Source organism: Eurypyga helias, unplaced genomic scaffold (genome assembly GCF_000690775.1).
Source record: "Eurypyga helias isolate BGI_N326 unplaced genomic scaffold, ASM69077v1 scaffold388, whole genome shotgun sequence".
Taxonomy (NCBI): domain Eukaryota; kingdom Metazoa; phylum Chordata; class Aves; order Eurypygiformes; family Eurypygidae; genus Eurypyga; species Eurypyga helias.
In genome coordinates, this window is record NW_010267442.1 from 86,878 (window position 1) to 100,761 (window position 13,884).

Here is a 13,884-nt window from a genome sequence, read left to right on the forward strand (position 1 = left end):
TTTTTTTAGAACACTCAGCTCTGAATCAGAAATTACTGTTCACATGGAAGACAGGATATGATGACAATTGATGGTACTCAGACCACAGGAAACCTAATTTTACACATCCTTAACAATGCTCAGATAGACAGTGTAGTGGGAGAAGGATGCAAGTATTTGAGACTAGCTCTGGGCTCTATAGCTCTCATACTTCTAAAGGGAAAAGCCCCAAGCTTTTCCAAAGATTGGAACTAGGTAAGTGGTATCCTCTTCCTCCACACCCTTCCACTTTATCCCCTTGAACGTGGGAGGCCCGGTGACAAAAATGAGCACAGGAAGAGGAAAGACATATAGAAGCAATATACTATTTACCTGCTCCAGCATAAGCAGCAAAAAGAATTAAATCAACTACTTCATTCATGTTCAGACCCTGGACCAGTAAGTGGATGGCATAATCCCTCACTTTGCCAGGCACTTACGTATTTAACAACATTGCATTAATTTGCATATGTACAAATAGAAAATTCATTTGTACCCACAGAAAATTCAACACTCGGGTACAATGCAACAGTTACATCTATAAAGTCACAAAAGCAAAAAGTTGCTTGTTACCTCTTTACCACATTTGTGTGTCCTGAGAACAGCGACCCGAGTTCTCAGCGAAGCGCACTGACTTCTGGAATTACACACATTCTCAGCACAAGGCTTTAGACTCGAAGCAGGCCTCCGCTTGCACTGGCAGAGAAGCAAAACATCACAAAGAGGAATGCAGCCCTGGGGTCACGTGGAACGTACCTCACCTCAGTCCACATAGGCAGATGCAGGGCCCGAGATCACAACTGGATCCTCAGCATGTTTCGGAGAGGCTGAGGACTACGAGTTCTCACTAAGCACCACTGTAGATGGTACTGTACTGTCAGGGAAAGTCTCATCTGACACAGTTTTGAACTGCCACCCCACCAACTATGTTTTGGTTTTTAAATGTCAAAAAAAGTACAAACATAGATGTAGGCATAGATTATTATTATTTTTATTGCTTTTGTTAAAAAGTCAGTGTATGAATGATAGCACTAGGGCTGTAAAAATGCCAACATTACTGGTGCTCTAACAGTACAACGTCCATTATGACAAGATTTTAAACATGAAGCATGAGCTTCAATATGGATTTCCAAATTAAAAAAACAAGCCTAAGAGGTAAATGGATTAATAATAATAATTGATTTATCTGCATTTTCAATACTAAGTGAATACAGAGTGAACCAGAACCTGCAAGAACCAGACATATTTAAGACACAACAGAGTCAAACAAAGCTTCTAGAAATTGAAGAATAAATTCTCTTTCACCTGCATAGAGGTATTTGTTCTGCACAGTACATGAGTGTTACAGCTCTCCTATTAAACTACAATCACAACGTGTCTGGGGGAAGTGCATGAGAAAAGGAAAAAGCAAAACAAAACCTTTTCTGCATTGCCAGTCAGAGAAAACACCTGTGTGCTTTGAAATTTTAAAAATGAAAACATCGATTTAAGAAAAAAATAAAATAAAAATCACATCTCCTGGGGGAGTCTCCACCATAGCAGAACACTGACGCCTATTAACACTGTGACTGGGGACTGGAGAAAACCATGGCACTATTCCTAATTGCGAAGCAAACCCGAACAACTGGATATCCATGGGTATTATTGCACTTGTAGCAGTGGTGCTTTAACTGGCCTGCTGAAAACTACTTTCGGTGTGTAAGGAAAGTGAGAATGTTTCAGTTGGTTCTGGATTCTTTTCTTTAACGTGTGCAATCTTAGTCGAAAGATGCACTGTGAAAATCACAGGGGCCTAATTCAAACTTCCATGCCCTTTCTAAAACAGTTCAAGCATATCTGGCACGACACCACGCTCTTGAAATACCTCCCTTCTTCAAAGAAAGTCTTAAAAGAATAACAGTTCCCAGAGGATGGGTGGGCACACAGTACCAAATAAGGGGGGGGTGGTGGGGTGGAAAAAGGACAGTGGGCATTAGTTTCCCAGCAAAACCATGTCTTACGTCACAGCAGATCAGAAATAAATAAGATGAATCTGAACATAAATCCTCGGATGATGTTGCAAGAGTCACAGGCTTCACCAAACCAACGTCAGTGTGTTTCGTTAAGCATAACGCAGTTACTATGTACAGTATGTTTATCAGAGAATGCCAACTAACAATCCACTAAATTAAAGGTTGTTAAACAAAAAATGTATTAAAACAAGGTACTTACAAAAACAGATGGCAACCCCGCAATTATGCATAGTTACATATGAAGCATAATCCTCCTCTCTGGAGTCCAACAGATTGACACCCTCAAGCATCTGGAAACAGTTTTCTGAAGCGTAAACAACATAATTAAGAGAACCCACTCAAGCTGATGGGGAATTAAACTGTCAAAAACACCTCGAGTCCCATCACAAAACTCTCTGTATATGCAGTCATCCATTCCAAGGTTTTACACTGCTGTATTTCTTCGAAAGACCTTCTAAAGGGCGTGCTACTTAACATGGTGGTGACTTACGCACAAACAAAACAGGTGATGAACACAAAGCACTTAGGTTTAGAAGCACTTACGGAAGAATCCGTGACATCTTTACAGTGTATTGTGTATGACTGCACACAAGATTAAGTTTCTCCTGCTTCTTACTGTTCATAGTATTTCTACATACTAAGAGTCTTCTCCCCGAGAACCCAGCTTCTCTAATACGGGAAGCCACCATGCCCAGATCTTGCCCAGTAAGACACGTACAATGAAGGTGACAGTGTCACATCCTCATGGAACATGACAAAAGGACCCAGTTCTTTCCCTTGTGTCTTGCTCAGCTTCTCCACTCCATTACAACTGTGGACGTCAGTCAGCATCCATGTGTTCTTGTCTAGTAAGTAGAGGCTTCCCATCCGTATCACCGATCTTTTTCCGCATCTCTTCCACTGCTTTCAGCAATGCTGCTCGCTCCTGCTCAAGGGTGAGGATGGACTGCTTCAATTTACCTTCATTGGTCAATAAAAGCTCTACTGTGGCTTCAAGGTTTTGGATCTTTCCATTAGCCACCTTTCAAAGTAAGAGAAAAGGAAGAGGGGGAGGAAATTTAAAAAATAAGGGAATTAGTTAATAACTAAACTCAACTTTAAACTATTTTTTGAGATATAGTAATAAGTATGAAATACTTTCCAGATGATGAAAAACTGGAAAGGTAAAATGCAAGTATGAATGTTATTAAATCTGTGTACTTTAGCCAGCAGCTACAATGTTGCCTCTAAGAAGAACCCTCCCTCTCCAGACTTGATCGTTTCACTGTTAAACTCAGAATATAATGCCAAGTATCGAACTCAGAAAGTTACTAAGTCTGCAGATTAGATACCAGAGACCTTCAGGTTAAGATAAGCCTCGGCATGGGTCTGTTGGGAGACTTTTTTGGCCAGCCATATTTGCTGAATTCCACACACTTTGCAAAGCAAAGACAAGACAGCCTGTTAGGCGGTTCGTCATTTCATCTCGACACCGAGTGCACCAAATGCCAGATTTGGAGGGAAAGGGGAAGGAGATTTAGTGCAGTATGCAAATAGAAAACATACCTTGAAAAATTCCAAAAATTCTCCTCCTAAAGGCTGCAGATATGGACATTCTAGTCCATGGCAAAACAAAGTATTACATTATTCAAACTCAGCATGTGAGATCTGCAGCTGAGGTACTTTGACAGAAGCAGAGATCTGTTTGGAAATTTCAGCACTGGGTAACATTCAGAGACAAGAGCACTGGATGGGCTAGGCTTCCAGGGAAGTATTTACCTTTCTGATGAGCTCACTGCCCTTCATGTAGTTATGGTGGGTTAAAAAGTTCAGCCTTTGGGGGCAAAATATTCGTAAACCATGACCCACGTTGTCAGGTGATGCATTTTCCTCCTATCAGCAATGGGTCACCTTTCACCATAGGAAACAAAGGCTACTAAGGTCCACCTCCAAAGCAACGGGATTGCTCCAACACTACAGACAGTTGGGTTCCCTGCTATGATGCTAGGTGCTGACTTGCCAGCACTGGAGATGAGTTTTGTAAAAAACTGCTAAGGGCTGCAGTCTTCAGGGGCAGGAGGGGGTGGAAGATCCCCTGAGGCAGGTATCTATAGGACATCACATCTTGAATCTCATCCCAGAAATCCCTCTGCCCCATACTCCATTCAACAATTTCCTTGCTGACATGCCCAAAGCTTTATGGAAGTATCTTGCAGAGAAGTAGATCTCTTCTTCTGACTTTTCTAAGGCTTGTCTTAGAACCTGAAACAGGTTCAGATCTCACAGGACCAGAATTTACAGCTTAAGCAAATTTCTGTTAGGAGTGGCAGGCTAAGTCTTCACAGCTGACTAGTCATGATACAGAACCAATGACTGAGGAACCTTAACTTCTTTCCTCACATATTATTTTACAAAGTCCGTGTCTTTAACAAAATACGAGAGGCTTGAAATGTCTGCTTCCCACTCCTGAAGTTCCCTTTCTCCATCAAATTAAAAGCATGGTCAAAAGTTTTATAACAAATGTCATGTTATAAAGCAGCCAGAAAGCTGATCTCTTGAACAGTTAAGCAAAGATAACCCCTACAGATACCAGTTGTACTGCCTCTGAAAAAGCTGCAGACTGAACAGGCACCAAGCGTATTTATCAGAAATTATTATTTCACATATCATCTAAACAATCTGGACAACATTTTTAAAAAATCTTGTAAGACAGAGTATGTCTCTATAGACACTGTTTGCCATACCTGTAAATTGTGACACTGGCATTGGCTTTCCCATTCATGATACACTAGTATTGCTGCTGTAATAAGGCAGTGACTGAAAATGTAAAATTGAAGTTGAGAAAGCACTTGGTGTATTTTTAGTCATCTTTTCCAGCTATGATTTTAATTACATGAGAAGTGATAGTGTGATGAATCAACTTTTCACTAATTGCAAACACATGCTCTCTCTACCCCCTCTCAAATTTTTTTTGCATTTAAACTTTAAAGGCTAAAGGAAATAAAATTGCAAGTGGCTACGCTTTAAAGTCACTTCACCAAATGCCAATCTCCCGTGGGCCTTCGTGTAGGATAGTGGATAAATTAGAACGTTAGTTAAATATGAAATATAAATTGTACCTGCAGTTCCTCCAGGAGATCAAAGTTTTGTTTGCGCAAGCTACTGTTTGCCTTTTCTAATTTATCCAGTCTCTGATTGTCATTTAAAGATGAATCTATAAGCTCATCCTGAAGCACATGGTATTCAACTTCATAAGCTTGCAACTGCTTGGCAATATCCATTTCAAACACCTGTTGTACATAGAAATATTATTAGGTGCTGTGCAGATCAAAAATATAGCTCATTCAATGCTTTAGTACCTATGGATCTAGACTAGGATATCTAATCACTGCATACAAAAAAAGGACTTAATTTTTGGCATTCAGATTTCCTACTCTGGAAATGGCAAGACAGAGGCAGTAGACTGCAACATATTGGCACTGGATCTACATAAAAACTTTGCTACTGATTTGCTGCCTCACTTCAGCAAAATCATTTACACTAAAGTTTACAAGAAATGCAGTCTTTGTAGGGTATTCCTCTTTTTAGACTTCTCAGTTTGGCATAAACCCTCCAAGATGTACTCGGAATTTGATGTCACTTTTCTAAGGTTTGGTGTGATACTACACGCCACGGGTACAAGCGTAAGGCTACGTGTAATGAAAGATTTAAATGGAAAACAGTAAACGTTGTCAGGTTTATTTAGGGTTCTACAGTAGTCCTAGAGACTGAAAGAACATGAAATAATCTACCCTTACACTAATACCCTTAATGGAAACATTATGTAACATCAAAGCAGATTTCTACTGTTGTTAACTATGAATCACTGAGTGCTCAGTCTTATACATGAATACTAAAACCTTTTGTTTTAAAAGCAGATAAAGAAATTGAGGCGCACAGACCCCAAGTAAAAAACTGCTATTGCACCGTCTAGGTTTTGGCAAACCTTCCCATTATGCAGGAAATATGACACTAATGTCCCTGAGCTAGTTATTTCCTCTGAAAGCCGTGAAGAAGGTGGTAAAAGGGCAAGTGTGCCAATCACAGAACACAGTAGAAAGCAAAGCTGATTTAAAATTTAAAAATGCACCTGGAAAACAGCCCAAGAATAGAAGTTCAAGGGTTATTCTTTATTTTTAAACCTTGTGTACTTTATTGCTTTTGGAAATGAGTCAAAAATCAAACGCTACTTTAAATACCTGTTGAAATAACAAGAATTATTTCATATTTATCTACTTTGTCTACAAAGTTTTAACTACTGGATATAGTTAAAGAAAACACCAGTTTATGAGAAGTTTATGACACTTATTACATATGCTATAAAAGTCTCTGCAATAGTTGTACAGCAGCAGAAACACACGTACTAAACATCTAAGTACAGAAGCCTGAAACACAATTTTAGTTTGAGCTTGGCTACACATCTGGAACTTCCATTTCCTGCAGATCTGAGCATCTCTGGAGAACACACACTGTTGAAATTTCAAGAAAACAAATGGTGCCATTCAGCAGAGCAGAATGTTAGTTCCTCTCATGACCTCTGTCACTTGAGAAGGGAGGGAAATCCCTGCTGTCATACTCAGAGTACCAAATCTGAAAGGGGGGGAAACATGAGGCAAATCAAAAGCTTGACTTGAAAACTAGATAACCGAAGGCCTGTTAGGGCATGCAAACCAAAGGCCACACTGCAGAAGGCATGAGGAGGATGGGGATTAGCCTTGGAGCGGTGTGCGGACTGCAGGGCTGGTCAAACAGCTGCTGTCTTCAAAGGCAGCTCTGATCAAAGTAGGGGAACTGCTGTCCCTTCAACTCACCTGCCCACTTCCAATATAGAGCAGTCAGAGCTGCCTAACCAGAGCACCTCTCCCTCCTTCTGCTCCAAGCCCATCTGCAGGTTGCCTAAGCACCGAAGTCTCTGCAGAGCTGTGCACTCCAGACTTTCAGCCTGGCAGATCATAGAATGGTTTGGGTTGGCAGGGACCTTAAAGACCGTCTAGTTCCAACCCCCTGCCATGGGCAGGGACACCTTCCACTCAACCAGGTTGCTCAAAGCCTCATCCAGCCTGGCCTTGAACACTTCCAGGGATGGGGCATCCACAGCTTCTCTGGGCAACCTGTTTCAGTGCTTCACCACCCTCTCTGGGAAGAACTTCTTCCTGATATCTAATCTAAACCTCCTCACTTTCAATCTAAGCCCGTTACCCCTTGTCCTATCTAGACGATATACGATCCCCTTTGCCCCCTAGAAATCGTTTGCTTTCCTTCCCTCACACAGGCTTTCTCCATCTCCCTTCCTTCCTTCGATAGTAAGCACTAGAAGCAATTTTCCTGATCCTAATATGAGTGTGTGTCCCCTGGAAGCTCTGCTGCCCGGGATCAGAAGGGAGCCCCTCACAAGCATTCTGCAGCGCGTGTGCTGTTGCCTGCTGTCTTCATCAAGCCGCAGGCTTTGCAGGTCTCCTTCAGCCCTGGGAGAGTGGCAGGCATTTGCAATTCTGTGCAGTGCACCCCCCACGTTTTGTGCCACAAAAGGCCTTCAGAAAAATAAGCTAAGACCCATTCTCTGTGTGCCTCCTGTAAACTAGATGTCAAGTGGAACAGTCAGGGCTTCCGAAGAGGGAAGCCTTAACTGCAACAATTTGTGTTTTTTTTCAAATCCCACGGTTACTGTCTTGAGCCTTCTGGCAGCTAAGCAATATTGCATCATTTTCCTTGTCTGCCATTGAAAAAAGGCGTATAAAGGGTTCCCAGTATTTGTTGTCTGGAGTCACTGCCCACTGCAAGAGACTGCAGCGCCCCATGCGCCCCGGAAAGGAATACAAGGGTGCTGTTGTGACAAACTGAATCAGCACCATACTAGCCAGTATGGACAAAGTCAGTGTAGGGCAGCTTCGAGTGTCAGTAAGGTCAACATTGGTGAGGGCCTTTAAGTCAATCTGTGTGTCTGAAATGAGCCCTGGAGAGCAAGATTCTTTGGAGACAGACAAACTCAAGATGGCTTTTAGCTCACCTTGCTGCCTTTTTTGTGGAATGCACTGCATATGGGCCATGGTGTTGCTGCCAATAACGGCCATTACGCACACTTTAAAAAAAAAGTAAACTCATTTTGATTAAAGGCTTCACAAAGTGACCATAACCAACATGTAGATGTATGAATACAGAGGTACTGTACAAGGTACCATACAAGTCATATGCTTCCAAAAGTTTTCAACATCTTCAGAACTACAAGAACAGAATTCTCAGCTTAAAGTGACACAATACACTGTTGTGGTTTTTCTGTCAAGAACCTGTCAGAAAGAGCATTTCTTTGCACACTGCTCCTATGTTCAGATTATTTCATACCTGACTAATGGTCTTTTCCATCTGTACCAACCCCAAGTTGGGAAGAGTGCTTTTAATAAAATCAACAATAGTTTCCAGGTTCTCATGCTGTAGAATCAAGGGCTTGTGGCTTCCCAAAAGGCTTAAAGCCACCTTAAAGGTAGCCTCCAATCCTTGAAGAAAGAGCATATCTGTGAAAACAAAGAAAACACAGTTGATCAAGCAAGAACATCTTTTGGCAAGAATATTAAGACAGTAAAATGTCCAAGAAGAACAACTTCTAATACGGGCAATCTGGAGGTGAGATACACTCTGTCAGATGGGTACTTTTGTTACTGTAGCTATGGCTTTAGAAGTTTTGTAGGATCAAGATTCTTACTGTGAATAGCCCATTTAACTAACCATCTATTATTAATTTGTCTGGTGAGTTCTCATCCAAAAAATCCAATTCAAATTCAAGCTAAGTACGCAATAAACCAGGTAGTCAAGTTTGGCAGTGTTGCCATTTTTGTGTGCACATAATAGTTTTGTGGACTTTTTTGTTTTGAGATGTTCATAGGAATATGAATTTGAATAGAATTCTAATCCCAATGCCATTTAAGAATCCCAATACAATAGGCAAAAACTATACCTGAAGACAGAGTCAAAGATTTGTTCTTTGAGTTTTGTTCTTTTCTCATGTGGTGGAGAAAGCTACAAAATCTCAGTAACACAACTTTGACCACGAGGCTCAATGCCCACTTCCCAGCAGCCTCAAGTATCATGCTTATTTTTAGTATGTGTCTCAACCACTTATGTTAATATTCTAATAGCTACATTAATAAGTATCCTGAAATCTTAGTAATACAGCTTAATATTGCAAGTGGCCCTGCAATGACAGCACCTGGCATGCATTCAGGCACACTGAAACCACAGTACAGAGCGACCTTTCAACACAACTTCCTTTCTTTTCTTTTCCTGTACAAATTGCCTAGGCCTTTTACAGAGGAAAGAAATCAAAGACTGTAATAAGAGCATCAGACAAGAAACCCATCTTCAAAAACCCATCTGTCTACAGTAATTTGACTTTCAAGCTACTGTAACTCAGAATTTGCTCCTGGTTGTATTGAGAGACTCACTAGAGGCAAAAGTGTCTAACAAACAATACTGGTGAAGATGGAAAAGGAAGATAAGATCCTGTGGGTTTATTCCATATTTCCTAAATACATTTTTGTTTTTAAAGGGCTTCTTTCTTAGTCTTTCCCTTCCTTGTATTTGAAGCTGTGAAGTCACAATCACCTACAAAGCAGTATTATTATACCAAGTAAATAGTATGTCTTAATGACAGATTAAAAAAAAAAAAGAATAATAAAGAGAGAAAAACCACCACACAGTAAGGGAACCAACTACTGGCAAAACCACAGGTATCTCTGATGTAGTAAAGAACATATGAAAACACTGGCTAACTGCCTTTCTTAGTAAAAGCAACCCCTCTTTCCAAATTTCTATCAGAATGAAATTCCCCCTTGCGCTCTGCTGACTGTAAGGTTGAAGCCATAACTCATTTCACTTCTCTCTTCTGAGAAAGAAAAGCACAAGTAACAACAAACCATAAATCTTGCACTTTGCCACCGCTTGTCCTAGAAGTGGTGTAAAATTTTTCAACTCTGATTGAACGTGAATTCCAAAGGCAGGAATGACAGAAAAGCGGTAACAGAGCAGGCATCTGCTTCAATTCTCTACTGAAACTGAAAACTGTGGGAAAACGCTTTATAGGGAAAGCTCTGTATTAGGACAGGGGATGCTGAAGAACAGCTAGGAAACACAAAGTGAAAAAAGCAGAGCTGAAAAAAAAAGATGCGTATTTATGATTCAGCACCTGCCCCATAAAGACATGTAGATTAACTCAAGGTGACCTGTAAGTTACTAATGGATGTCTGTATGAGCTGAGCTGGTACTATATGGCTGAAATCCCTCTCTCATTTAAAATAGCAAGTACTTAACAAAGATCTGTTTGTTATCCACTCCCCACACTTCCTGTTACGTGGGCTGCCTGCCAACGACAGCACAGCGAAGCTACCCAAATTAATGTCAGTGTGACTGGCAGCCTACAGGATTTTTAGAAAAACAAGTTTTATCTACAATCTTGAAACAAAATAAACATTATTCTATCAGTCTTCTCCACTAACACATAAATAAAGGTATTAAAGAACACATCTTTATTAACACTGTATTCTCAATTAGATCCTGCTCAGGAGACATGTTGAAAATTTGGAGAGATAATTAAAATGTAAAAAGGAGTTTTGCTATCAGACTCATAAAACAGTCTTTGGGTTAACCTCTTTCTAGCCCACTTCTTTTACATATTGCTTGTGAGACGGTTGCCAAGAGCACACTCTGTGGAAATCCAAAGGAAGCGGTCTGTAACAATTATATTAAACGGCCGTGGGGCTTCAAGGATCAAGGGTTCAGAGATACCATGTTAGAAAACAGCAGCCCAAACGTAGTCTTACTAACCCTGGGGTGAGTTCCTTCAACATTAAAAGCCAACATTCTCTCATCCCAAGGGTTCTAACGAGCGAGCAATGAAAATGTAGGTATGTTCCACAAAAACGTGTGAACACACAGGTCAGAACTGGTGTGATCCTAACACACCACGCTGCTAATGACAGCCACCAGCAAAGTGACAGCTCTCACCTCTTTTAGGTTTGCAGTTGTGTTTCAGAGTCTTTAGCATGGATGAAGGTGAGATTTTACCTTCTAATGTAAAAAGATGTCCAACATTCTTGACTTACACAGTTCAAGTAAACACTGTTTTAAGGAAATTACTAAATACTTTGAAAATTAAAAACTGCAAGTGTTGGTCATGCTGGACTTTCTCCCTAAAAACATTAGGGATTTTTAATATGTGACGTTTCAGTCACACATACTTTTCTGTTCTTGACCTAAAACCAGTTCTGTGAACATCATGTATCTATGCCTTCTATTCTCATGTGAAATCTTTAACTTTGAAAGCCTTACAATCCTCCAATGGCAGGTAAAATACTTATCTATGTATTAAGGCAGAAATCCAAATATACTGGGCACACAAGGCACTTTTACACTCTCCCTGCAGTCAACTGTCCAATTCAAAGTCTCTTATCAGATACAATCCTATGAATGATTAAGAATAATTGAAAGATGAACTCAGTATGACACCCACATACAGCACTTCACTCTTACAGATTATTACTGTCAGCTAGGCACTTGTTGATGCACCTCAGCCTACTCTGAACTGTTCTAGAAAAAAAAGTAACAATGCTGTTTTCCCTGGAGTTAAGATGCTAATCACAGGACATGCAGTTCTACTTAGCTATACACCATTCTTCTCACCGTGATTCCTTCTAACGCTGCTTTTGGCATGTCCTTAAACAGAAACAGGACTGGATTCTTGTTGGCTCTTCTTGGAATCTATACTCATCATATGTTATTGTACTAGACAAGACTAATTTTTTACATCAGGAATGTAGCAATACTAATACCCTAATAAATAATTACTTCATTACATCTCTTAAGTGAGACTGACTAAGGAAAATGAAAATAGCTTCTCATCAGAAGGGAGGGATTGAGGGAAAAGCTCCAATCTACCCTGCTCATCATGGAAGATCCAGTACCACATAATAAAACTGAAAAACAAACAACTGAAAAGGAAATAAAGCATCTTCTCAAATACCAATTAATCTATGAAATATACATCCGTAAGATAGAATCAAGGTAAATTCTTAATATGAATTTAATTATAAAGAGAACTTCACTTCTGTAGATTCTAAAAATAGGTAACAGAAGTGACTTTAGAGCCTAAACCCCATATGCCTCCAAACATTTTCGGAAAGTGAGATTATCAAGTCAAGCTAAAATAGTAAGAATAAGAAACACTAGTGTAAAAGCCCTGTGTTTCTGCAGAGTAAATCCATGGTTCATGGTTAAATTGCAAGGGCCATCTCTGTGTGTGTTTTAAAAATGAAACCCCCAAAATAATTTTCCACTGACACTGCTGGAGACAATAATAACGGAGTAAATGGATTTATTTCTCAGATGATGCCTTCATTAAATCTCTTCTCAGCTTGAAACTGTCAGTGTTGAAGTGCCATTGTCATAACACCATGCTTTCACGGCATCAAATCTTACGTCCTCTCTACAAGTGGTTAGAGCATGGGAAAAGGTAACAATGAGGATGAAAAGACAGCACAGGTTTGGACTGCCATACGCTTTCCTCCTCTCTCTTGCCTTTTTACTGCAACTGCTACATGCTCCATAAGATGACCTCCGTTGTTCTGCTCAAGTCAAATATTTCTCCTGGGTGTCTGAAACAGGTTGGATAATAATGCTCTTCCTAGTAACAGGATTCCAAATATAAGACTTCAAGAAAAACAGATACAATTTTTATGAAGACTTACCAAACACCCTGGCTACAAATCCAAGGGGAAACTGGGAGGCAAACATGGTGAGAAACCAGGGAGCAGCATAGAGGCTGGGGCCAATCTCATGTTCCTCGAGGTGGTTATAGAGATCTCGATGGTAGTCATGAAGAAGTCGAGACAGTTGATACATCTGGATCTGCATGGAATAAGAATAAAGAGGCTAAAGACAAACATGTTTTAACACTTCTAGTAACATTCTAAGAATGTGAAGTACATTCTTCACAATCTTGCTGGAAACAGTGAAATTATTTGTCAACTGATATTTGGATGGAATTGTGTGAAGAAAAGAAATACTCAGAAGCCACCTAAAAGACCCAGGATGGGTTACCTGTGAGCCTATGACAGGTTCATCTGCAGGTTCATTTGAACCTCGTACAACACATAACCATAAACATGAAGAATTCTGTTTTCATAGTTTCCCTGGTAGTTGTCTTATTTTAAACTAAAACACTTAAAATCATGTATTCTTTTCCCACATTATCCTTCCCCATTTTTGAGAACTGAATTTAAGTTCAAGTCCAGATTTTGACAAAGCTATCTACATTGCATTATTATGATTTAACATTAGCATCCTATTATTAGAAAAATTGAAATCATACCTGCAAAATTGTCATGTCAGGACGATATTGCTTTCTCAGGCCCATGTCAAACATGAGAAACTTTAACATTTTGAAAGCATCTTCTTCACTCATATGAAGTAGTAAAACTCCTGCTACAAAACTAAGGCCCTGGCAATATCCTACTTCCTGGTCCAGAAGGGAATAGGCCTTCAAAATATTGTAGAGTGACAGCTGCCCAGCTCCCAGCTGTGCTGAGAAGTACGGATGTGTTGGAAACGTGCGCCCTGTGAAAACAGCTGAAGTTAGCAACTTAAACGAAAATAAAAAAATACTTGCCATGCTATCAAATTGAAGTCTTTCAAAAGGTAGATTCTTCTGAAAGGTAGATTGAGTCAACCTTCAGGAAGCTAATAATACAGCATTATTGACTGTTATACTCCACAGATAAGGGCTTCTCTGATTAGTTTTGTTACAGTAGTTGCAACACTGATCTAGCAACTGTCAGAGAAGACAGGCTCT

At 40.1% G+C, this 13,884-nt stretch overlaps 1 protein-coding gene across 1 annotated transcript; it reads right to left on the reverse strand.

Moving 5' to 3' along the window:
- Positions 1–2,685: 2,685 nt before the first annotated feature.
- On the reverse strand, positions 2,686–13,643 carry LOC104513911 (TBC1 domain family member 1-like). Its single transcript, XM_010157414.1, has 5 exons — positions 13,405–13,643; positions 12,782–12,941; positions 8,388–8,557; positions 5,129–5,299; positions 2,686–3,051 (listed from the first exon to the last, which is right to left on the reverse strand). Exons 1-5 carry the CDS (start codon positions 13,495–13,497, stop codon positions 2,851–2,853), a joined length of 795 nt encoding a protein of 264 aa, XP_010155716.1. The 5' UTR covers positions 13,498–13,643; the 3' UTR covers positions 2,686–2,850.
- Positions 13,644–13,884: the final 241 nt, after the last annotated feature.